General features: G+C 37.5%; 1 protein-coding gene across 2 annotated transcripts; it reads right to left on the bottom strand.

Annotated features, from left to right (window-relative positions):
* Window positions 1-2,263: 2,263 nt before the first annotated feature.
* LOC100374442 (uncharacterized) lies at window positions 2,264-21,856 on the bottom strand. Of its 2 annotated transcripts, none has more exons than XM_006824115.3 (7): window positions 21,748-21,856; window positions 14,770-14,948; window positions 8,689-8,886; window positions 6,697-6,846; window positions 5,696-5,836; window positions 5,158-5,310; window positions 2,264-4,503 (listed from the first exon to the last, which is right to left on the bottom strand). In XM_006824115.3, exons 2-7 carry the CDS (start codon window positions 14,933-14,935, stop codon window positions 4,370-4,372), a joined length of 942 nt encoding a protein of 313 aa, XP_006824178.1. In that variant the 5' UTR covers window positions 14,936-14,948; window positions 21,748-21,856; the 3' UTR covers window positions 2,264-4,369. The 2 variants fall into 2 exon arrangements, with proteins under 2 accessions (XP_006824178.1, XP_006824179.1); XM_006824116.3 differs by lacking the exon at window positions 21,748-21,856 and adding an exon at window positions 16,640-16,795.
* Between the last annotated feature and the right edge of the window lie 2,732 nt (window positions 21,857-24,588).

The raw sequence follows: 24,588 nt of genomic DNA, 5'->3' as shown, positions 1-24,588 counted from the left end.
TCTATGTGAGCTGCTGTGGAACGTGAAACGCCGAGCAAAGAGTCGGTGAAAATTCGAGAAAACACAGGAACTCAAATTTGAAGTGAATATCCGTTACACATGCAGGGGTAATTTTGTTACACTGTTCAAGGGAGTCTCAACAACCATCCCAAAGTATCGTTTTCTGAGAGTTTTCGGCTTTTATTTTCACCGTGATGGTTGCCATGCGATGAAAATGCCCGGGTGTCCGCCCCGAGAATAGAATACTTTAGTGAGACAGTATATATTTCAGACACGTTTACCACCAACAGGATGTGACGTTTTCGCTCTCTCAGCCAGTAACAAGACAAGAGTGGTAGTATTATCTTTTTTAAGGGGTACCAAATCCATCGATGGAACCTCCACCAGTCTCTTTAATCGTAGGCGGAGAGTCAAATAATATTTTCTCACGAAATTATGTTTATTATTAATATAATAATGTTTTATTGCAAATATAGGCATACATAGCGCAAATATAATATACATAACAAAATTAATACTAAAAGAAGAAAACTTATAATCTAAATTTTTTATAGTAAAATACATTTGAATAAACTTAAAAGGGAAACACAATTGTCATAAAAAGGATTGATACGGAACCACTCCGGTAGATGGCGTGTTCATAGGCCGTTGAATAAGGACATGTAGCTATGAAGTGATACTCATCTTATATCAAGAACGGTATACAGTATTTACAATAACGCTGCTCAACTGACACATTTCCATGGCGTCTCTTTTCAAAACACAGATCATGAGAAGAACAACAAAATCTTGACAGTTCTCTTCAGAATTGTCCACTATGAAGACAGTTCAATTACATTTCAGGTTCAAGCAACGACTCAAAACATTGATATGAACAGAGTTTTGGGAATGTTGAAATATTTGTATTCCAACTTTGCATAGTGCATTCATTTATTCTCTAGATGAATTATACCAAGAACACACTAGTGAAAGCACCTCCTTCAAGTTTGTTTTTCCAACATGCATGGCCAGATCTGAGATGGAAAAGTATAGATTGATCATTATAGAAGTTAACAGTTGTTACGCAACATTGCTTATGCCATAAAAATGGTTTAAGTCTCCGTTTCGGACGAAGTTCGTAATCGGGTACTATTAATTTGGCTGGCATGAATAAGCATATTCGAATTTACAACAGATGAATTGCAATAATTGCTAAGTACAGTCATAGACAACAGATAACAGCTTTAGAGACCAAAATAAATTATCTCATTGACTCGATTATTTACCGTCAGTTTAATAACATTGACCATTTTGATCTTGTCGTACGTTTTTAAAATCAGCAGTAACAATTAGGTAAAACTCATCTAGATATTTAAATGTAAACCGTGTGTGTAGGTGGGAGAACAGAAACAGTACATACTATTATATATTTATCGAGACTAAGTACACATTTCTTCCCCATTACTAGTATGTGTATTTCTGTCATGTCAAAACCTACTTAGTTCGCAACAAAAAATGTAAACACCACCAAAGTTTCCACAAACAGAGTACGTTTAATATTTATTACACGCAGAAATAATATGTATAGGGACTAATATAATTTTCAGACTGGCTCAGTTCAAGTTTCATTTAAACACACAATGAAGTGAATTAGTTTTCGTAAAAACCCTGCATTGACACGCAGATCGCCGCAAACCAACCGATCTGACACATACCGCGCGTGGAACTATGGGAAAAGTGGTCGGAACCAATTTACATGCATTTAAATGTTAATAAAATAAGATATTCTGATGAGTGTTGTGTGTTATTTTAATTGATCAACTCATTAAAGATTAAATCTTGCTAAAAATCGGGGGAGGATGTGTTCAAAACAAGAAAAATACTTTTATATAGTTCCGCGGCCGAAACGCTGAGAAAAATGGTAGCTGATAGATCTTTAGCTTTCAGAGGCTAGTTATGCGTCATAAGACACAGGTCTGTGCTGAATAGCGCCACCTGTGTTGACACAATGAAAAAGCCTGACAATTCCACGATAATGGATGTATACGCTATACTACCAGTATGACTACAATTTAACAACCAGTTTATTGTAAGCGAGTCTTATTTTTTTACGGAGGGGTCATTGACAAGGATTTCTCGCCTGCCTCGGGTAACTTTTTACGAATTATTCTTATTTTTGAAGAGGGTTGGCAAGGGGTAATTTCGTAAGCTGTAATCCATTGTTTTAATTCTCGTAATAATGTAATTTAAATAAATAAAAAAACGTAAATTCGTAGACATGGACTAGGTGTAAAATGTAATCAGCTATTTTATTCGTCCGTAATTTGTACAAAGATATTATATTTTGTAAGCATAAGAAGCATTTTCAACATTAAATGTCGTAATTCGCATGCAATTTAAAATTTTTATTCTTAAACACAAATTATCAAGTATATTATAAAAATGTAAAATGTAATTAGGATTTTGTTTACTGTAAATGGAACTTTCCATTTTATTTCCCGTAAAAACGTAAAATGCATTTTTTTATTTCCTGTTACCTGTACCAGCTATCCCCCCTTGCCCCCTAGAAAGTAAGTCTTCGTCCATACAGATGCCCATGATTGTATTCCATTTGCACGCACAAGGACGGACATCATCTTTGTCTTTATAGAAAGAAAAAGTTGCGATGATCGGGCGCCATTTACGGGAGGACCGAGTACCTGCGATTCTCTACACACATTCTTGACAATATCGAGTTTGTTCCGGATCTAATATTTCACGATCTCTCGACTCGGATCACTGTCATCGCACTGCTCCATGGCACATTTCTCTTTGTAAATCAACCAGTTTCTCTTAAAATTTTCACATTTTTGATTTTTCCCAGTGAATGTATCTAAACGAGAGGTGTCGCCACATGAAGTGCGCACGCACGGAGATTTAGTCGTAAGCGACAATAACAACGCACGTAAAAAAACGCGAAGGCTCATAGGTAGCTGCTTAACAATAATAGCATAAAGGTCGGTATGTTGAGATATTCTCCGCACAGTTCATCAATATTTTGTTTACATTAAATTAAGCGAAACGCAAGCAACTCCTAATACAAACAACAAATTTGCAATAGTTAACTTCAGACAAATTGAGATAAAATAATAATGAGACAGAAACTAAAAATCCCAATCGTACCTTTGGGCAAGCTATAAACTGGGCTGCCTATCATTTTTACACCCTAGATATACCATGATTCACATACCGGTATATTAGTATACAAAGCTGAATGTGCGTTATGTTGACAGAGTCATAATGCTTCTAAAAAAGTTGAACTTTAATTCCTATATTATATAGTATAGTGATGTATACATACTACACCTAGTTATACTCAAGAAGCAAGTGTTCACTCTTTTATTGCATGTTTTCTCTTTTGTTTTTAATTGTTTTACATTAAATTAAACTGTTTTACATTTACTGATAGTAAAGGCCGTCACACTGTGACGTCATTTGTTTACATTTTGGTCAATCAGCATGCGAATGTCTGACAACAATTATTGCTTACTGGCCAGCACGTAGCAAGCGATCTACTTCACTCATGAAATGTTTTATTTATTAAGAGATACATACATAAATTTAATTGACACATTGAACAGCACCATTATTTAATCTTCAAGTATGAACGACTTCAAGTTGTTTTTATGCTAACCAATCACTGCGCATGAGCATATGTGCAAAACCTAAATAAGTGTGACATATTTACAGCGTAATAGATGGAGAACATTCCTATAACCTTTGCCTGACCCCGGTGTATTTATATCCGGGTACTTTTGACGGTGTGGAGCGGCCATTTTGATTGAGATAAACATGGCCCGTAATCAAGTGATGATGTGATATGCGCGTATCATGGTTCCCGTAAATGCCATGCTGTGCCCCTAGCAGAAATAATGGTTCACCCATCAACTTATTTACTTATTGTGAACTTTTTCATTTTTTTTTTTGGTTTTTAAATAACAATTATATTACGTGGAACGAAAGTACCTTTAAAAATGAATGATTTGGATACTATTCCTGTTAACTTAAAAACGTATACATCGGTAATACGGAAATACCGGTGACACTCTGGTCACGTGAATTTGAAGACGTCTACAATAATAATTACTGATGTCACTGTGAGTATATGTTGAGTAAAATAAAAAATAGTACGAATAAAATTAACATATGCACTTGTAATCAAAATATGTGTATATGACGGACATGGAAACGGGTGTGGCGTGTTCAGTTGATCAGCCATGACATGACGTACGTGAACATCCCACGAAAAAAGTCTTTCTTTTGAAAAAACCCAGAATATCATGTAAAAGGAGTCAATAAAAAAGTACAAATTTTGTTTTTATGTCTATAATGTTCAATTTTAAATCCCCCCTCATGCTTTGCACTTCCGATTTGACGTGGCTTTCTTTTCGCATCGCTTTCCACCAGCTAATACCTGACGCCGTTTAGTCCTCATACCATCCACGCATTCTTTAGATTTTTCCCATGGCCCGAAGAAACATTTCTCTGTAAAAAAAAATGAAAAGTAACCGAAATATTGAATATGTAAATTTAATATGTAAATATGTATTATCATATAAGTATCAATTTGTTTATATATGTTTGTCGCGCGGAGATCGAACATTCCCATTTATTGCGCAATTATTGATCGATTAAGTGTAACTCAACGAAATGTTTACTTCAGAAAAATCTATATTTCTACATTTAAAAACGAAATTCAAGTATGATATGAAATCAGTCATTTGTTCGCCATTCATGTATAACGTGAGATCTCGCAGAAGTTCAGAATATCTGAAAACTAATTAGCTTTGTGTGATAAATTAAATTACTTATCGAAACCTAATTACATACATATCAAACTCAAAAACGTATGTATGAAAATATACTTATATACAAAATTCCGCCGTTCTTATTGGTCGATAATCATATATATGTAAATCGAATAGCACATGTATATCCAATTTGATATCTAGGAAAATATGACCACTACCGTCAACATCAGATGTTTTGCAAAAACAGTTTAGCCCTCTACGCCGAAAGTGTGCATTGCTTTTGTTTTTATTGCAGCCCAGCAATTACAGCGCCCTTCACTATAACATTAACACTGGCGACTTTCATGTGTTTTCTTTCAAGAAAACAAAATTATCTTCTTTTACCTACCTACGCCTTTTTTATTGTAACACAACCGCGACTGTGTTGTCGTTGAGGGACAATCTGCTGGTGGACTACTCTTACGCATTATCACACCCTCACGTGACCTCGTCCTTGAATTCTCGTCGCACTCACCCCAGTCAGACCATTCGTACTTGCAGCCTATGTTGGACAGAAGAAAGGTACAATACATATATACATCAACATAATTAACAAAAACACACCTTTCACATGAAATTCAACTCATGTCTTCCATTCTCGAATAAATTATTGCAATTATTATCATGACAAGATCTGTATAATTATTCGTTCGTTATTCGATAATTAAATGTTGTATTTCAATGTTAACGGGGACGATGCTGACAGTAAGCCGGGTAAATATATATGTGCGCATGCTCCTTGTGAAATAAACAATACATATATTTTTTGGGCGAGTGTCGTCGCGAACACAGCCTACAACTTAAAGTTACCATTGTTTAGCGAACGCAAAGTGAAATTAAATTTACGCATGATGAACTGCCTCACATGTGACGGTCATGTTACTTACCAAAACTACATTTCTTGACTATGACTCTTTCCGTGGAACATTCCTGCTCTTCTGTCTTGTCTTCTACTAGCGTATCTAGGCGAACTCTTGTGTCAGTCGGTGTGTCACACAGTCCCCAATCTCCTTTTTCGAATTTACACCCTTTTAGAAAACAGACCATCAACAAAATTAATAAATTAGGCAATGTTGACAATTCCCAAGATATATTTATTCATTCCTCGGATTATCGGGCAAAGAGCCGACTTACAGATCTGCAAGTCCAAACTGTTATGATTACGATGGCTTACATAGTAGAAATCAACCCGCTGTAAATCTGCCATTCTTTGCCATGAGGATAAATGGGTTCTTTTAACGTGCACAGAAGACATAAACAGTACACTGGGCCGTCAGTTTTAATCGTGCAGGTCCGTTAAGAAGTTATTCTCCTAAAGCTAATGTCGCGTGATTTTTATGTTGGGAGATCGACTCGGAACTCACAACCACCTCGGTGCGAGGCGAACATGTGACTACCGTGATTACCAATGACGTGGTTGTTGTTGGGTCTAACCAACGTGGGCCGACGTACCCTTTTCCTGGTTGAGTGTGCCACAGACTAACTAAATGGTGAGACCAAAGCCACGGACCGTGAGTGTTTTCACTGACGGGCGCCACTTCTGGGGAACATTGGTTGAGGTCCGCGGGTGCGTGTTAAGCCAGACCGGCGGGTTGACGCCGCGACAGTGTCATAATGCTATCACGATATGAATATAGTTCGCACGTAGGGCAGCGATGGCAACATGCATTGCATGTCCTGTTAATACTTGCTCTTTATACAAAACTAAAAAGTATGTCTCAAAAATGTTTAAGCGGGAATTGAGTCCCAATCGATTACAACACACGCTAAAAACGCAAAGGCTCATGGGTAGACGCTTATTTGTAAACAATGACACGCTAAGGCCATCTGACGTATGCGCAGATGACGACTCCCCCGCTTTAAAACAAGAAATAGTAAAACAATATACCCCTCTTATTTTTGTCCCGTTTACATCTCTTTGTTATTGTCTTCTCCACCGGACATGTGTCTGGATTTCCTTTCTTCAGCCGTAACACTACATTTCTGCTTCCAATGGAAGAGTCACATTCCGCAAGTTCACCGACGGTGTATTTGCATTCTGAAATTTAAACAAAACTGAAATTTACTTATGCTTAGTTAGCGGGTAATTGCGTGAACTTTAACTCACTTTGAAATACAACAACGTGCATTCTACCGTGTATGTTGTTACCGCGCGTTGGAATAAAACAAACTTAAGGGCGGTGAAAGAAAGTGATATTAACAACAGTTTAGAACAGCTTGGGCGTGTATTGATGCGAGTCGCCTCACGTTAGATACTGTAACACATATCATGCAATGCATTGTGGGTAAGACATTCTCAGTGTAGGATGTAAACATATTATCATCTTGGAAACTGATTAAATTATATGTTAATTTTTTGAAATGTTTTAACAATATTATAATTCGTATCAATAATATTGTGTAGGACATTTCATTTGTTAAAAAACAAAATGTTTCAGATATAATAATCTCAACATAGAAAAATGTGCAAATTTTGACCGTTTTTCATGATATTTTGAACTCATGTTTCACAAAACAATTGCCCAGAGAGACACCATTTTTGTTTTGTTTCGGTATGCTGATGCATAAATCCATTATATTAAACATAGCATATGACATAAGATCTTCAATTCCTCTCGGTGCGCGCTCACTGTGGCGCTTATTTTCTGCTAATTCTCCAAGCCGCATCTGATTTCTGCCGTCGATGCTTGAAGAATGATTTTCACTTGCTACATGCCAACAATAAAAACGCTGTAGTGTCCAAAGTTGTAGCTATTCACCATTTTATTCAATTTTACTGAATTTAATTTATTTTTAGCTAAGAACCGGCACTTTAACAAGACGCCATCTGAATTAGCAAATGTATATATAGGCAAAATAAGCTAAAATAAATCAGTAGCAAAAGCTTTAAACACAAAATGAGTACCTTCTACTTCCAAAAGACGTGCTATGGCGGCGCAATGCATCATAAGAATTGCCCCCAGCGCCACATACTGTTTATCGCGGTATTTCAGCATGAGCAACAAAATGTACCTCCATACCACTTGCTGGCAAAGACGTGTTTGAATAAGTAAATTCATAGTATAATATCGCCGAAAGAACTGTTATTTGGCTTAGCATTGTGTTTTACGCGCGTCGCATACGTCACATGGGGCCCATTTCCAACACGACATGAAGCGACCACAGTGGCGTTCGCAGTTTTAAAATTATACTATCCATTTTTCTGCGTTTAAACATAACATTCTTTTACCGCTGCTCTCCAAAGAATAGATTTGTTTAAAATAAATGTGCCCAAATAATATTCGGTACCATTGCGTGTGTCAAGATGCTATGATTCGAATAATCTTGAGTAAAAGACGGAAAAAAACAACAAATTTGCTCGTGTTTTTTCGATATATATACGTGTTTGCAGATTAAACGTACATCCATACTAATACGTTTTATTGAAAGTTTAATATCTGTGTCAAAAAGCTACTGGCAGTCAGTCGCTATTGGAATTGGAAACGCTGATTGATACATTTGTGTCAGCACTGAAAACGTATTTTACTATAAATCTATTAACCGTGAAGATGTCGTGGTTTACGACAATGATAGTTTGCAAAGCAACCGTGTGTTGTGTACAAAAGAAACTACAGTATTGTTAGTAAAAAAGCTACTTGTCGCAAAAGACCTTAGCGGGTTAATTGGGTTAAGAAAAAAATATCCACTAAAAATTGAAAATAACATGTTAACAGCAACATCTGATATGATATGTGTATGTAATAAGCATGAGTAATGAAGTTTTCGGCGGAAAGAAACGATGGTTAGGTCAGTTGAAATGGTAATTGCCATTGATTAATATTAGCTTACCAAAGCAGCGCCACCAGCGTTCAACACGAAATCAAGAAGCGAATTGTCTCACCTTTTTTCTGCCTGTCGCTCCCACAGGCCACTTGGCATCGTTTTGTCTTTGACAACACTTTGCAGTCAGGTCCTTCTCGTGTTCCTACCTTCACCCCCATGCCACATTCACCTTCACTGGGCATACACGCATCCCAGATCCACGGACCACAGTCCTTTGCGTCATCATTTTGACGTCGTCGCCCGCCACGTTCCCGTGCTGAGTGAGGAGTGAAATGGAAGTGATGATCATGTTGGCGTGGTAACGGTCACATCATAAAGACATATTTTTTAAATGATATTTATGAGTGGATGAAATTGTGTGATTGTGATTTTAGAGGACGACATTTCCATATCTAGTGATACTACGTGCCATTAACTCAAATTGTGTATTCGTGTCAGTTGTATGTCTTCATGAACAATACATTCGTACACGAGAAAGACAGACCCTTTTAAATAAAGAGTGATAGGTCTCACATTACTAATTAAACTTCCCGATAGACGACAATGTAAACAGTTTAAATGCAGGGCTGTTTTACACATAGGCTTATTGAGTCGAGTGTCCACAAATAAATACTAAAAAATGAATTTTAAAACTATAAAAATCAAATGGTAAACTGTATCATCGTGGGAGTTGTAAATCACAAAAATAAACCTGACTCAACCCCACTGGTATTGACAAATATTGGAAAAATAAAGGGTGGTTGTCGTCGCGTCATGCATGTGCGAGATATGGGTCCCATATGAACATAAATGGCGAATTTGTCTGTTGCGCAGACCCACAGTCTCTTCCTTGTTGAGGGAATGTGGCAGGCCACAGTTGTTGAGGGAATGTGTGCAGATTAACGAATACAAACTGAGAAGTTACCATGCTTTAATTAGGTAATTTCTTTGGTGATTGAAAGGTATCGAACAAATCACGTCGCATCTAAGTCAAAGCCACAAATCAAAACACGTACTCATAATCATTTCCATCAGGAGAGCGCATTGGATTGCGGGAAAATCATCAATGTCTATCAACGGAAATGTCGCACATGCGTGGCGCGAAATAGGTCCAACTGCACTGTGTTTGTCAAGATAAAAATATTGTAGTAAAGAAATAAGAGGATTATCAAACTTTTTTTTTAAATATGTTGGTTCAATCACGGCGACCATTTTGTTTCAGGACCATTTCGTATTTTTCGTTCCCATGGTAAAGACATATTACGCGTATACATTGTAAATGTGTCAGTCTGCCGTTTCAGACCACCAACCAGATACCAAATAAAGGGACATCAACGACAATCAAAACAAAACTGCAAGAAATAATTATGTATGCCACTAGAGGGCGGAAATTGCGCGTTTCCGGCAGTGTGGTCATCTCGGATGATACAGCGCTTGGGGTAAACCTGACACTTTCGTTCGATCAGTCTCACAACCAACGTCAGCCGCTATATATAAACGTTAACAACATCCATAATTACGCGGTAAAGACTGAATCTGTCAATCATAAGAATTGGTGTGTTGATACCGTGTTCATCCGCGTCTTGTTTCCCGTAGAACTTTTTTTTTATATTTTCTGCGAGAGTTAGCTTTTTTCCACTAAAATGTAACAGCAATATCGTGCACATTTTTATATGCTGTTTTCGTAATTTCTTCACTTATTTTGAAGCAACTGGGCATAATTTAACATCGGCTACAGGTCTTTATCGAAATATTGGGGCGGGGGATGGAGAAAAAACTATGTACAACCACAGTCACTCAATAGAGGGACTGTGGTAAAACTTTCATGTTAAAAAATTCAAGAAAAACATTTTGTTCTTGCAGTCGGTAACTAACAATAAACAAGTCTATCGAGCGATATAAGGTCCGAACTATACATAAATAGGCTAATACTGATAATTGAAGTGCACATTTAAATATAGAATGAACAGAAACCTCGTCCCAAGTAGTAAGTAGGTAATTGTAGTAGGTTTTACAAAGAAGCCCGTAAAAACAACAAATCGAAATAACTGTTGTAACACGATCTGAAAACCAAATTTGTCTTTTATTTTGAGTTCAACCCGATCGTACGAATGTTTATAGCCGTGTTTATTTTTACGTGGGAATCGATCGCCGCGGTCCGTCTGAGAGTTACATCGATGGATAGGTCTGTAGTCAAACACAACAGGACGTGGTGAGAATACAAGATTAAGTCGATTCCCAATTCGAGTATAAAGAGTCATTCATTCTTGGGGTCGGACGTACAAAAGAGCGGGGTTGACTTGTTTTTGACAAATGTAAGTAAATTTACCTCCAATTACATTGTATCCTATCCATCTGGTAACACGACACTTCATAGGGTACGATTAACCGTCTTACTGAGTGCTCGCGGCTGGTGTATTGGGCACTCTTGTGATGTCAACATGAAGAGGTTCGGCGAATATATATACGGCCAATCAGACGAATATTTAAATCGCCGACTTTAAACTCGTGAAGAAATTATGACACACTTCGAAAATAATTGTTATAACTTCAATAAAATAAAACTCCACGCCGACCCATATAGGATGAAGAAAACAAATAACTGCCGAAATATTTTGGGGACTTAATAAATATGCAATTTAGACCCGAACTTAAAATTTTCAATAATACTGTTTGGTAAATTTGAATGAATGTGAAAGTTTGTTATAAAAATAAAACGTTGTTCCCGCAGCACACACATGCGTATCCGTTCAAGAAAACGATGCAATTTTCTAAACGCACGGGCACTGATTGGCTTGGTTCGTATAATTGCGCATGCGTACTAGTATTTTTTTTATTTGCCATCCAATGAGCACTGATGTGTGTACTGCAAAAACAACGTGTTTAGTTTAGGATAAATGGTAATACAATTTGGCATCAATAGTAATATTTATTGTTTAAATGAGTGATTGTTAATTAGGGTATTAGGCAACAGTGAAAAATATTCTTTTATGTTGTTTATGAAAAATATTTTGAAAAAATAATGTTATTTTCAGGAGAGAAAATATCCTTTTATGTTGTTTATAAAAAATATTTTGGAAAAAATTGCACATTACAATGCAAACAATGTTATTTTCAGGAGAGACTTCATAGACCACGGGGGTAAAGCATTATTTAGTTTTTAACCTATTTTTAAAATCCAGATTTTAAAATAGACAGAGATGTCAGTCACGATATATGACTTTGTCGCCATCCTACAGTTTGACACATGCTAATATGCCATAGGAACGAAAAATACGAAAAGGTCAAGAAACAAAATGGTCGCCGCGGCCGTGATTGAACAAACATATTTAAAAAAAAAAAGTTTGGTAACCCTTATATTTTCTTACTACAATATCTTTATCTTGACTAACACAGTAACCTACTGTTGACTGGGGAATCTGTCTTTAAGAGCAGATTTTGTATCTGGTTGGTGGTCTGAAAAGGCAGACTGACACATTTACAATGTATACGCGCCGCTACGTTAAAGGGCGGCGGTCATCGCGCCACGCATGTGCGACATTTGTGTTGATGAACATTCATTTTCCAATGCGCTCTTCCAATTGAAATCACAAGTATAAGGTTTGATCTGGGCACGACTTGAACCAATTACCGCAGATGACTCCTTCGATACACTGCAATTACCTGCAAATACCTAATTAAAGCTTGGTAACGTCTCAGTTTGAACTCGTTGATCTGCACAACAGTCAAAGTCACCATCTTTGTTTATACGAGACCCACATATCTCGCGCATGCTTGGCGCGACGACTACCGCACTTTAAATATTCGTCGTGCAGTAATCGTTCGATTCCCGTGTAAAAATACAAGTCAAGTGTATTTTACATGCGACGAATGCAGCACAACAACTTTGATTTTCGGTGGTTTAAGAAGATTTTTGCGCTACAGCACCTCAGACTTAACGAGGCAGCTGATCAAGACGAACAAACACGCGATTCCATAAATCAAACCATCAAACAAATTAGTCGCGTCCTCGAGAAAACCATCAATATTATTTGGCGATATGTCGCGTATTATTTTAAAAGCTGCAAAGTCGGCTAAAACATGTCATTAACTCGCACTCTCCCGAGGGACAAGAGACAACAAAACAGTCACCAAACAGTACTTAAAAAGGTGTCCAGACCACACATGCCAATAAAAGGCAGGTGTAAAAACCCATAATAGGCTTGTCGATCAAGACTTTACGGGGGAGAAAACAAGTCAAGCTGTCGGGGTATTAAATTGGCTGATAGTACGTGTTCAGTGTCGATAATGAAGCGATGTCATTGTTGATGTCATGAATGCAATGCAATGATATATAGCGAGGCAAAACAAAAATACGATGAAAATGACTTGAAAATACGCTAAACGAACAATTGTTCAGAGAATATGACCTTTTTGCTGGACAGAATTCCTTTAAAATGACGATAACGAGTGTACCACGCAGTGTAGAATGGTCAAATCTCACTCTGGACACATTTTCAAATCTCAGATCACGTCACGGTGCCGTGATTTACGGCACTAGTTCGGTGCAGGCTGTCACTCGATGGCTCACCTAACAACACTGCAATACTACTGTACTAAAAACTACAAGTTGTGAAACACGGCAGAATGAAACCCATCCGTCATAATTGTCGAATTCAACTAATTAGTTTAATTGAAATGCAAGCCAAAATAACACTCCATAGATTCGAGGAGAGATGTCAACATCACGGTGACAAGAATCTTGTTTTTAAGTGTAGTGTAACGGTGAATAATACTCATACACGGGAAGGAGTTTGTATCCCCCATCCATAACTCTAACCTCACCCCTACCCTCCTGCGCCCCCAATTTAATTGTATCTGCGCTTTCTAAAGACACCAAGTGGGGCATATATGGGAGGGGGTCTAGCATGAGAGGGTTTGACTTAGGGGTGGTACAAAAATAACTCTTTCCCATACAAGAGTTAATTTGACCATAAACACTAAGTTGAATAATGTATTAGTAAACATTTCTTGACTTTGGACATAAAGAGTTGCATTAATCTGAATAATGTTTCCCTTTTTTCACTTTAAAAATGGCATCATAGTGTTATGCGCATGCTCATTAGATTTACGAATGTTAGAATGCCGAGTACAAGTCACAGATGATGTGATTTATAGCAGCTGATAAATTGACAACCAACCCAAACAGATTGGAAAAGCCTATTGTTTAAGGTGTTAATCGGCTTGGGTTGGTTGCCTGAGGTTCGAAATTGCCACATAATGAGCCTCACATTTGTAGACTGTTAATTCGACATTCAATGACATCAACAGCTTGTATTTACAGTGCCGACACTGGCTTGGTGGAACGGCGAGTCATAACAAGATTGCTATATCCCTGAACGAGCCTGAGGGTAAGTTCACATTAAAGCGGGAGAGTCGTCACCTGCGCATGCGTCAGATGGCCATAGCGTGTCATTGTTTACAAACAAGCGTCTACCAATGAGCCCTTTTAGTGTGTGTTGTTATCGTCGTTTGGGGCCCAATTCCCGCGCGTGCATTGATGATAACAGACTGACGAAGTGGTATGTGATGTCGAATATGAGGCTATCCAGTGCACGCGATATTCCGTCCGATTGCGTCAGCAACTCGTAGGCTCGTTCACAGTTAGTTCATCTACACAAATAAAACTTGTTCAGAATTTCGCGGTGTTTCAAATAAAACATTTACCCGTCATGCAGTAGTGTGATATACTGATATTTAGAGGACAATTTTACTGATTATTGCACGACTGACCTCGAACAAGACATCAGATGGTATAATGTAATCAGATACGTATCACGTGCAAGTGAAGCCACTCGTTGAAATCGTCTATTCACTAAATGGACTCATTTAAAGTCACTGATTGCTTTTTTAACGACAATTAGTGCAATAGCATAATCAGGGGGAATAAATGCTTACTGATTTGGAAAACAAAATTATCACCTGCCCACATTAAAGTGATTCATCGATGCAGTCTTTTGCGTTGACGGGGTGTGACGAATTACCACTGTGGAATGCTGGGAAATATGGTAGCTTCCGTGGGAACAGATTCAGTTGTACACCTGACCGAATTAGTGAAACTATTGGCGTGTGAGATACAGTAACGTAAACTAAACGTGAACGGTAGTAATCAATACCTTACCTTGCTTGTCTCGCCGGCGTTCTTTTCGTGTCTGACTTGATTGGTCAACGCCCTCCGCTCCGCCTTGCTTACCACTCTTTCCCCTTTTCCGCCCACCACGTCTGGCCTCGGCGATCGCCCCGAGCAGCACAAGAATAACGAAACATATGAGCAGTAAGCGGTTCATATTGTGACGTGTTCTGTAATACGGAAAGAGAGCAACATTAAAAGGAGCTGTAGCGTTAAAGATTAAGACTTCCCTTCTATGTGCGTATTTGGTGGCCGATTCTCCGCACTAATACAACTGTAACGCCGCCGGTCAGAGGACCTTCAACTAACCGTATTGTTGGAAAGTCATATGTTTGAAAAAAAGAGTGGTGCACATAATGGAGGTGCAAACCACAACCCCTTTGGGTACATATGTATGCTAATCCCCTATCCGGCATCTATGGTTCTCTTGTTTAGGGTTACCGGGGCGTGTAATGCCAACACGGAGCGATCTGTTATCAAACCCCGCGGTAATTCGATGAGAAAACGCCTCCATTGCTATCGTCTATCATCACGGTTACCCCGAACTGATGACGTAAAAACAGCCACTTCACATTGACACAATGACCAGTTTTTATCACGATCAAGTATACAAGAAAGAACGTAACACTTATTCTCAAGTGTGCACTTATTCTGTTTTAGACACATTTTTTTCCCCGTTTTCTGTTTTTTGTTGTTGGTGAGATTTACGTTTAGACTGCATTTGTATGTACTTCTGGATTCAGTTTGGCAGAAGGTCCGCACTACAACTTGGTAACGTTAGTGAATATTTTATCTCTATGCAGCACTGCTAGTTAAATCAAGTAAAATGATTAAGTACCCATATACGATTACCTGAGATGGGGTATAATCACAGAAATGTTAAATTAGTTTAACGCCCACATTCAAAATATTTTTAAAAACATTCTTGATAACATTGTGGGTTGCAGAAATTCACCGTAAATTACCTCCGAAATATCAAAAACCATTACCAAATTTCTTTTTTTTATATACAAATTTAGAATTCCGAAGTGTTCTTTGTCTATGACAATATTGGAACAATCACCGCGGTTCACATTCACTCTCATTTACGAATCGAAGTATTATTATTCTGGTTATTTAATCAAGCAGTACAGTGTGTAAGCATGTTAACCCTTGCAAAAAAAGGTTTAACAATTAAATTACATTCATTGGTATATATGTGTCATCGCGCCTGAGAAAATTATAATTGTAGTTTAAATCCTATAATCTGTCGATGCGACGTCTTCTTGGCATTTGCGTTATTAATTGTCCTCAATAGTTCAAGTATATTATATTAGTTTATTATTTACTAGTAGTACATGACGTTCAACGTGGATGTTTACTAGAGATTTGACGACGATTTGCATACATTACAATGTTCAGCGTCAATCTACATCGGTTACATATGCGTTCTAATTTAGCGCAAATAATCAAAACACTGACACGTTATATACAGTAAGTCGCGTGAGACCCACGCCGATTACAACGCGTTGAGACGATTGAGAAGCTTTCGAGTTACAAAATAAATCCGCTTAAATATTTTCATATTTAAAAGAATAGTTAAAAATTAACAAAGTAATCATAGTTCAAATGCATGCAACATTTAGGCTGGAAAAATATTGATAAGGTTAAAGAGTTATTATAGCTCCCTCGCGCAGCAGTCGCACGTAGCACATAACCTCCCTACACTCACCCACAGGCAACGTTAAGTACTTGTAGAGCAGTGTTTGCTGAAACTATTCAACTACTTATTATTATAAATGCTTCTAACGCCTGTATGATCGATCGATTTGTTTGCGAGATATTCAGTGCATCACGGCGAGTGTTCACCGACCACAATTACCTTCACTGTCACTGGTTCGATGGTGTGTGTACGATGTCAACATAAATACAGCACCAGCCTCACTGCAAAGTTAGTTCTCGTCGATACCTGCGTCACTTTTCGGATAATAGAGTACAAACAAGAGCTAAACGTGTCTTTATTGCTTTGATAGGTATCACGGGTGCCTCGTAACGCCTACACGACTTCCTGTTTATTCTATCGGTTCGATAGTAAAACACACACTGTCAGATCACGTTTCCCCAATGCTAACACACGCACAAAGTAGTACGGGTGAAAGTTCGGGCCTTTAGAAACAGAACGAAGAACAGTTAGATTTGCCTAGACTATTTTAAAGAAAAAACAAATCCGACAGAGAAAATGACAGACAAAAAGAAGAAAAAATCAAATCATCCTGAAAAAAAAACTAGTTCAAAATTACGTGAATAAAACAACTAATTACCAGTTTTGCTGGCATTCATTATCCTCAAGTCCCTGATGCTCATTTTGACTGTAGATACTGGTGCGCCCACCTTGTTACGGTGTATTTATTTGCGTATTACGAGCTATGGGCATAGATATGTCTTATCTTAAAATTATGGACTATGAAATTTTTTGGCAGATAAATAGAGCCATACACATATCTAATGAAATGCCTTGGTTTTGTGGCAGGTTCAGGCAAACCGATTGTTAAAAACACTATTTGAAGGTTTCTTGATTATGAACAGACTTTTTAGCAGATTGCATTTATGAAAAATTTCTTCACATAATGCAGAACAACTTATCTGTACTTCAAATTTCGAAATTTGTATTCTACGCTTCAAAATATAGAGAAAATCTACTTAAACAGTTGTGAATAGTGGATTCAACTGCAATATACGATCTGTCCAATGCCAAATTTACGTTATTATTGAGCATGCCATTTTCAAATTGTTTTAACGGTTTTTTAAATTCCATAATTGTGACGTTATATTTATTTAGGAGTTTAAGAGTTTATTTTCACATTCTGTTTATGACTCAAACATACAGTGTTCTGTTTAATGTGAAATTGTAGAGGGAATTATTTAAAGGAATCCCTCTTCTTTATGTATTTTTTTTATTTTTTATTTATTGTACCATTGTACTGAATACAATTCATATGCATTATGTATATGCTAAGGGTTATATAATCGCACTACTTTTTTGTCTTTGATCTTTTTATTTCGTTGTTTGGTGTGGAATCCAGATTCAAACTGATGATTTACCGTAAACTAAAAAATGTTGATAAAAACACTTTTACGCATGCGTAGTGATTCTTGCTGTTTGCACCAAAACAATCAACGCTACCTACTATTTGAAGGGTAGTGCAGCGCGTGTTCGAATTTCACGTAAACAATGTATATTACACGCATGTGTACATCGCTATTTATTTATTTATTATATTGTATTTTAACACACAACATCACCCCGGAATGGATGAACAGGGTTACAAATCAGATATTAGTAAAAGAAAAATAACTACATGAAAAATAAAGAAAAAAAAGCATAAAGAAAAAAATGATAACAAGTTGTATGCAAATAATGTATGACTCCCATGTTGAACAGGACATGGCGTGACGACCACCGCCGAGAAATGGCTCTATAGGGTCCAACCAATACCAATGAGAGAAGTATTAATTTCTGATTAAATTAAAGTAAACGCATCAGGTTATTTCAATAAAAAAACCCAATAACACATCAAATACTTAGAGAGTTTAAAATGTATACTTCATTACGCCTAGCATCAACTTACATGTTTATGAATAATCTTACGTCTTGTGACGGATTATCAATTGTTGTATACATAATAAAGTATGTATACATTTTTAAATATATATATTTTTTCATATATATATGTTATTTTGTGATTCTTTCCTGGCAACTTTTATAATACATAATTTGTTTTTCAGGACACACATTCGATACGTCCATGTGACGATGATTTGCTCGGCTACACTAATGGACAACACATATTTATATCGCCTTGGTTACAAAAAAAAAGAAGCTGAAATGTACACATTTAAACCAAATATGACAATATTAGTACTTGTAGGTAGAAACTACTAAGAAAAAGGTATATCCTAGTATGTGAACAACGGGGTTTGAACCCCGACTCTGATTGACCGACCCATCGGCCTCTTCCCGTGTCAGATCGAGCACCTCTATGATTAGCATAATTTACAAACGTGATGCGGTACGTATGAGCACGGTGATGTGAGTAAATATCTCAATTATTTCAGTTTTATTCTGTGTAATACTAAATTGAACGTGAAGTGGTAACGTCGACACGAAGTGCCACATCTGTGCCACGTGTTTGACTGCCATCGGCGCTTAACAATACCGTGTCCGCATCGGTCGTTCGTAACTGCTAGTATCTTCAGTTCACCCTAAATACCGATCGAGCTACCAAAACTATGAACATTTTTAATATTTTAAAATCGACCCGCCAAATATAATTATGCTCAAAATACCACAAACTTTAAACCAAAAAATGAGTTTTGAGAGATGTTTTTTCTGTCACGTTCTGTTACTCGAATAACTGACCTATGTTTTATCTTGTTCTGAGGAAGTATTCACCCATCAGCATCACCCGGACAACAATAAATTGCGCCGGGGAATGCAACGTTGCCTGAGAACATAAATAAACACGGTTGGGTAGATACTTTGGCGGACGTTACCTGAAAAGAATTAATGAAAATAACATTTTTTGACGGTGAGTCAATTATGTCTAGAAAGCACCCGGTGTATCATGAGTGTATTTTACGGAAATTTCACAAATTCCTATAGCACCAAGTGTACATGTACATTTGCATGCACATATTAGTGAACTGACTAATAGGGTTGTAGGTACAATGAGCACAGCAAAGGATAATGTAACGGGTAAAATGATTGGTTAATTCATTTTTGTTTACGATTATCTCGTATTGGACTTTCGGATATCCGGTTCCCGTGTCCGGTTGTCTGATTATTTAGTTGTTGTTAGACTTTCGTGATCCGTGCTAGAATTGAACACGTCTTTATTTAAGATACCCGCTACTTTATGGTCATAAACTGTAATATAATCTTTTCAAAACCATTCACTCACTTGTGACATAGAACATCCAATAAATGGCAATTTAACTTCAGCATCGTGCTAAAAAATGACAAGTACGACAAAATAAGTATCTCTCCCGAGTCTTGAGCAAAAGGACACGTTGAACGTCACTGCTTTTACCCAATTACTTATTAAGGCGTTAAAGAAGTTCTTTACCGCTAGAGGGCGTGAAGCTGGTACATGGAAATCAGCAAGATTGTGCCATTTGTGAGAGTTTCGCGGTTTAGAGGCTTTACTATAAAAACATTGCGCGCGTTAATTTTTAAAAGAGAGAGAACCATTTTAAAGATATATCACATAGCAAGGTATCACACCACATTCAGAATTTGTATCAATATGCGCGAGAGGGGGGGGCGTAGACTGTAATCATTTTTATTTTAAAAACCTGGGAATGACATGCTCGTATTTATTTATTTATTTAATTATTTATTTATTATGGTATCAGAATAATTAAACCTTGGATCGGTGAGTGGAATTTTACAAAAAAAACAATACAATTTTGAAATGGCAGACTGGTGCATGTCAGGTAGAAGATCAAACCTTTCCACTATTTCCACTATTCTCATTACCAGTATAGTTAACTCGGCTTTCAAATCTATGATCATACTGTTTAATATTTACAAACTGCCATTCGTTTGTTAGTTTGTTAAATTGTGAGCACTTGTCTCATGTGTAAAATAGTCCTGCTTTTTATGTTTTACGTTGTTGTCTGTGGTTTCATTACGATTTTCACACAACCCAATGAGCTCTACTCGCGGCAACCCTGAATGCGAGATTGGATCTGGTCACGATGTGTACTAAATGCCGACTTTGACTCTCTCCAATCATCAAAACGTTATCTAGTTTAACCATAGACGGTATACTATATTACACTGTCTATGCTTAAACTTTGATAGTGGGACGCGTTGATCTGCGCAACAACAATCAAAGTCGCCATCTTTGTTTATATAGGACCCGTATCACCCAGGGATCGCCCACATGCACGGCGCAACAATCACACCCTTTAAAATAAAAACAAATTATTTTAATGCAGTTTCAGGAAATGCAGCTAACAAGTGACCTGGAATTGCATAACAGAGTACATGATGTTCGTCCCTTAACCTTACTGTAGTTGTCTGCGATTGGAATTGTTTGCAATGATGACAAATGAGATCACATTTCCAATTTCGCTCGATTCACTTTACACAGGTAACCGATCACAGATCATGCACGTATACCAACAATGCATGAGGTATGTGTGACGGACGTCATACATCATTGAAGTGGCAGTCAATCTTCGTAGATTTTTGATGACAGATGAAAGCGTTTGACCCCGATCGACAAATCAAGACGTTGTAAACAAGATTACTCATGCGGTGTTGGCAGTTTAATATTTATTGCATATTTATTGAATAATGTGCATTTTAAAACCCGTTTTAAGCCGATTATAAAATTAATTAATTTTGCCGGAATTGAAAATCTCCGAATAAAAAAACAACATTTTTTTCCAAACATATTATAAAAATTTCCACTGCAATGACGCGGAGGAAACCATTCAGGAACACCCCTTTGTCTGGTGGTCAGGTCGAATCCCAATTAACCCAGTTTGACACTTGATTGTACCAAGTGTCAGACAACCAACGAGCGTGTTGTTTTCCTGAATATGGCGCCCCGTGAGAGATAAATATGCGATAACCAGGTCAAAGTTTAAACCTATAAAAACAACATGCGACGTACTTTTAGCAACCGTAATAACGGTAGATGACCGACGCTTATGACGCTGAACAGAACCACACAACCGGGCCGCTATAGTGGGTATAGATCGCTTATGGGACTAATACTGTACAACTACAATCTCAATTTGCAAAGACGGTCTATAATGCAGATCAGATCAGTATATCAAACAAGAATTCTGACGTAATAGAACTGAAACTGAACAATTGATCATAAATAAGTATTTCATGTAGGATATGACGCGATGATTTTCTCCTTCTACGGGAACTTTTTTTCCCCGGTCATCAATTATTTCACACCCACTCACCTGAATCAATGGTCTGCCAGACTGCGAACCAACAGCTCATTTCTCGCTGGTCTTACAAAAAAAATGACGCACTCTGCTGCTGAACAATGGGTCGGCTATAAATGATGACTGTGTAGCTGGAATGTGGTGACGTCACGGGATATTGCGTCCCGGCCGTTGATTGGACAATCACTCACGTCTGTATCAGGGAGTGATAGAGCGTCATTTGAGTGCGCGTCAGACAGTTGTAGGTTACCTGGTTACTGAGCAAGTACGCCATTCTAGCGCTCGACATTTCACTGTATCACGATTCGAAACGACCTCCAAATAGATGTTCATTGATTCACCGTGACAATATGTTGAATGTAATAATAATAATCTTTGTTTTGGATTTTATATTCTACATTTCTACGAATAACGTGAAATAAACGCCGATTCATTTGTGTCGCAATAATACGTATGTATTTCACCGTGTTATTTCTCCTGCAATTGCTCAGCGATCCCTATTTCTATGGATACAGTAGCATATATATATAATATACATTGACTGATATCAAAGTGGGCGGCAAACGACTCCAAAATGTAGATACAATGCTAGTCGAAATGAATTTGACCTCGGATGTGAACTGCATGGAAACATTTACAGTGACTTTATTATGGTGGCAAAGTACGCTGGCCTGGAACGTTCACCAAAGTCTGACGTTGAGGGCTACATCCAAACAGTGTGGAATTCAGGGCTGCAAACTTAGTACATACACACGCCACACCTGTTGATTATTGTTTTGTTTAACTTGAGAGGGCGTTATTCAACTTAACTGATCTGAGTTTATACCAACCGATAACGAGCCGAAACGTGTCTTATAATAATGCCGACTGACGACTCAAACTACTGTAAAACATGTATAAATAAATACATGCCGTTTTAGCGAATTTGACGCCATGCATGAATTAACTGAATCTTAATTTAGCTAAAGTGTCAACAATCTCATTGTGAGAATATACTTTATTTTAAATTAGTGACATCTTGAATTAGCGAAATTACAGATTAGCTAAATTAGCTAAAATAACATGGTAGCTAAAAAGACACATTTTACAGTATTAACGCGTATTTGAACGAATTGTTTCCAGCATACGCCATATGAATTATTGACTCGATTGACTCGATTGACTCACATTGACTCGATTGACTCGCATTGACTCGATTGACTCGATTGACTCGCATTGACTCGATTGACTCGCATTGACTCACATTCAACAACGACTGTACAGTACTGGATATAACTTAGCTACCCAATGACGGCCACGTTTAAACGAAAGGTATAGTAAACAACTGTAATTCATCCAGGTGACTGAAAACGTAGCGCTATGCCAAAATATGGGCAAAAGCAGCATGGTATTGTGAATAGTATTAGACAATATATATTTGTTTCATTACTAGTATTTAATACCTAGGTGTCATTCGACATAGTTCACTAATAAAAAGTTTTTGATAAATAATTAAATGTCCGTTAATCATTAACGTTCATTAACATTGAGGTTCATGTTGAATGTAACTGGGTAGGCATTTTTGAAATTGTGTTCGTTTCAATCTAGAGTTCAACTAACATGTTCGCTTAATTCAAAATATGCAAATCATTATTATATTATATTTCGTAGAGCTGAATGCATGTATGAATATACAAGTTGAAAGAGTTCAAGAGCAGTGATTGAATTCTACTGCCTTTTTACTTTCATGGTTTTATTGATAAACCTAATTTCAGCAGCTTCAGCATGACGAAGAATTGATTTTTACAAACACATCCGGCGCCATCCTGTGTGCAGCTATACGCTATACTGTGTTCCAGTTCGCATTAGAACATTCCAGTTCGCATTAGCTGCACACGGCGTTGCACACTGCTTGAGTATAGGTAACTGGTTATGTCATCACCATTCTCTTTCAACAAATATACTGTACATAATATGTGATATAAAGTCAAAATCAAACAAAACTGTGCCGTCACAAGGCAAAGCCCACGCCTCTCAGATTTTTTAGGTAGACGAACTGCACAATCGCAGATCTTATGTCTCAAAGCGCGTAACTGAGCGCGCTGGCGAAACGCACGGAAAGCGCGACTAAAAATCACGTGAAATCGCTACAAAATCCTAGTCTTTCTCTCCAATAAGATAGTCAAATCGTGATCTCAAACCTGGCAAACAAATAAGTTTACGAATATTGCCGCGTATCGTGTTCCCTTGACAATTTACTGGCGTAAATCAGGTAAATTCAGGGATAAGGTACCCGGATGGAGGTAGACATACGGCAGCAAGTCGACATACGAATATGTATACCTGCAATACGCGAGTCTGATTGGCTGTCATATTCATGATGTATTATATTATATTATATTATGCTTTTTGGTTCACGGGTAAAATAAAATAAAAGACGATCACGTAACAGTACAAAAACACCTTGGAACCCCGTAGGCAGGCCGGTGACACCGGTTCGCACTTAAGGGGGTACCAACCCCCCTGCCAAATTCCAAGGGAAAATCAAAACATTTAAAACACAGAACAAGTAACATAAAACATATATGCGCTGCTGAAAGTGTGTGCAATGATAGCCCACCAAGAGGACAAAACTCTTGGCTCCTGTGCGTGTGCTAAGTTTGCTAATACAATGATGTTCGTTTGTATCGATGTTTAACAACAAGACAAGGCAACCTCCTGTTTTAAATAGATCGTACCTGCCATGTGTACAGTAGAATGCGAAGTGTGTTATCCTCGATTTTACATAGTGCATCCTCTACCGTCCACATAATCTCAAATTCAGGCAGTTGGTTCATGATCCGGGAACATTCATATTCTGTTTCAAGCCTCGACTTA

The sequence above is a fragment of the Saccoglossus kowalevskii genome, chromosome 12 (genome assembly GCF_978046115.1).
Source record: "Saccoglossus kowalevskii chromosome 12, keSacKowa6.1, whole genome shotgun sequence".
NCBI lineage: Eukaryota > Metazoa > Hemichordata > Enteropneusta > Harrimaniidae > Saccoglossus > Saccoglossus kowalevskii.
Note: the sequence above shows the minus strand (reverse complement) of the source record. Positions and strands in the feature narration are given on the sequence as shown.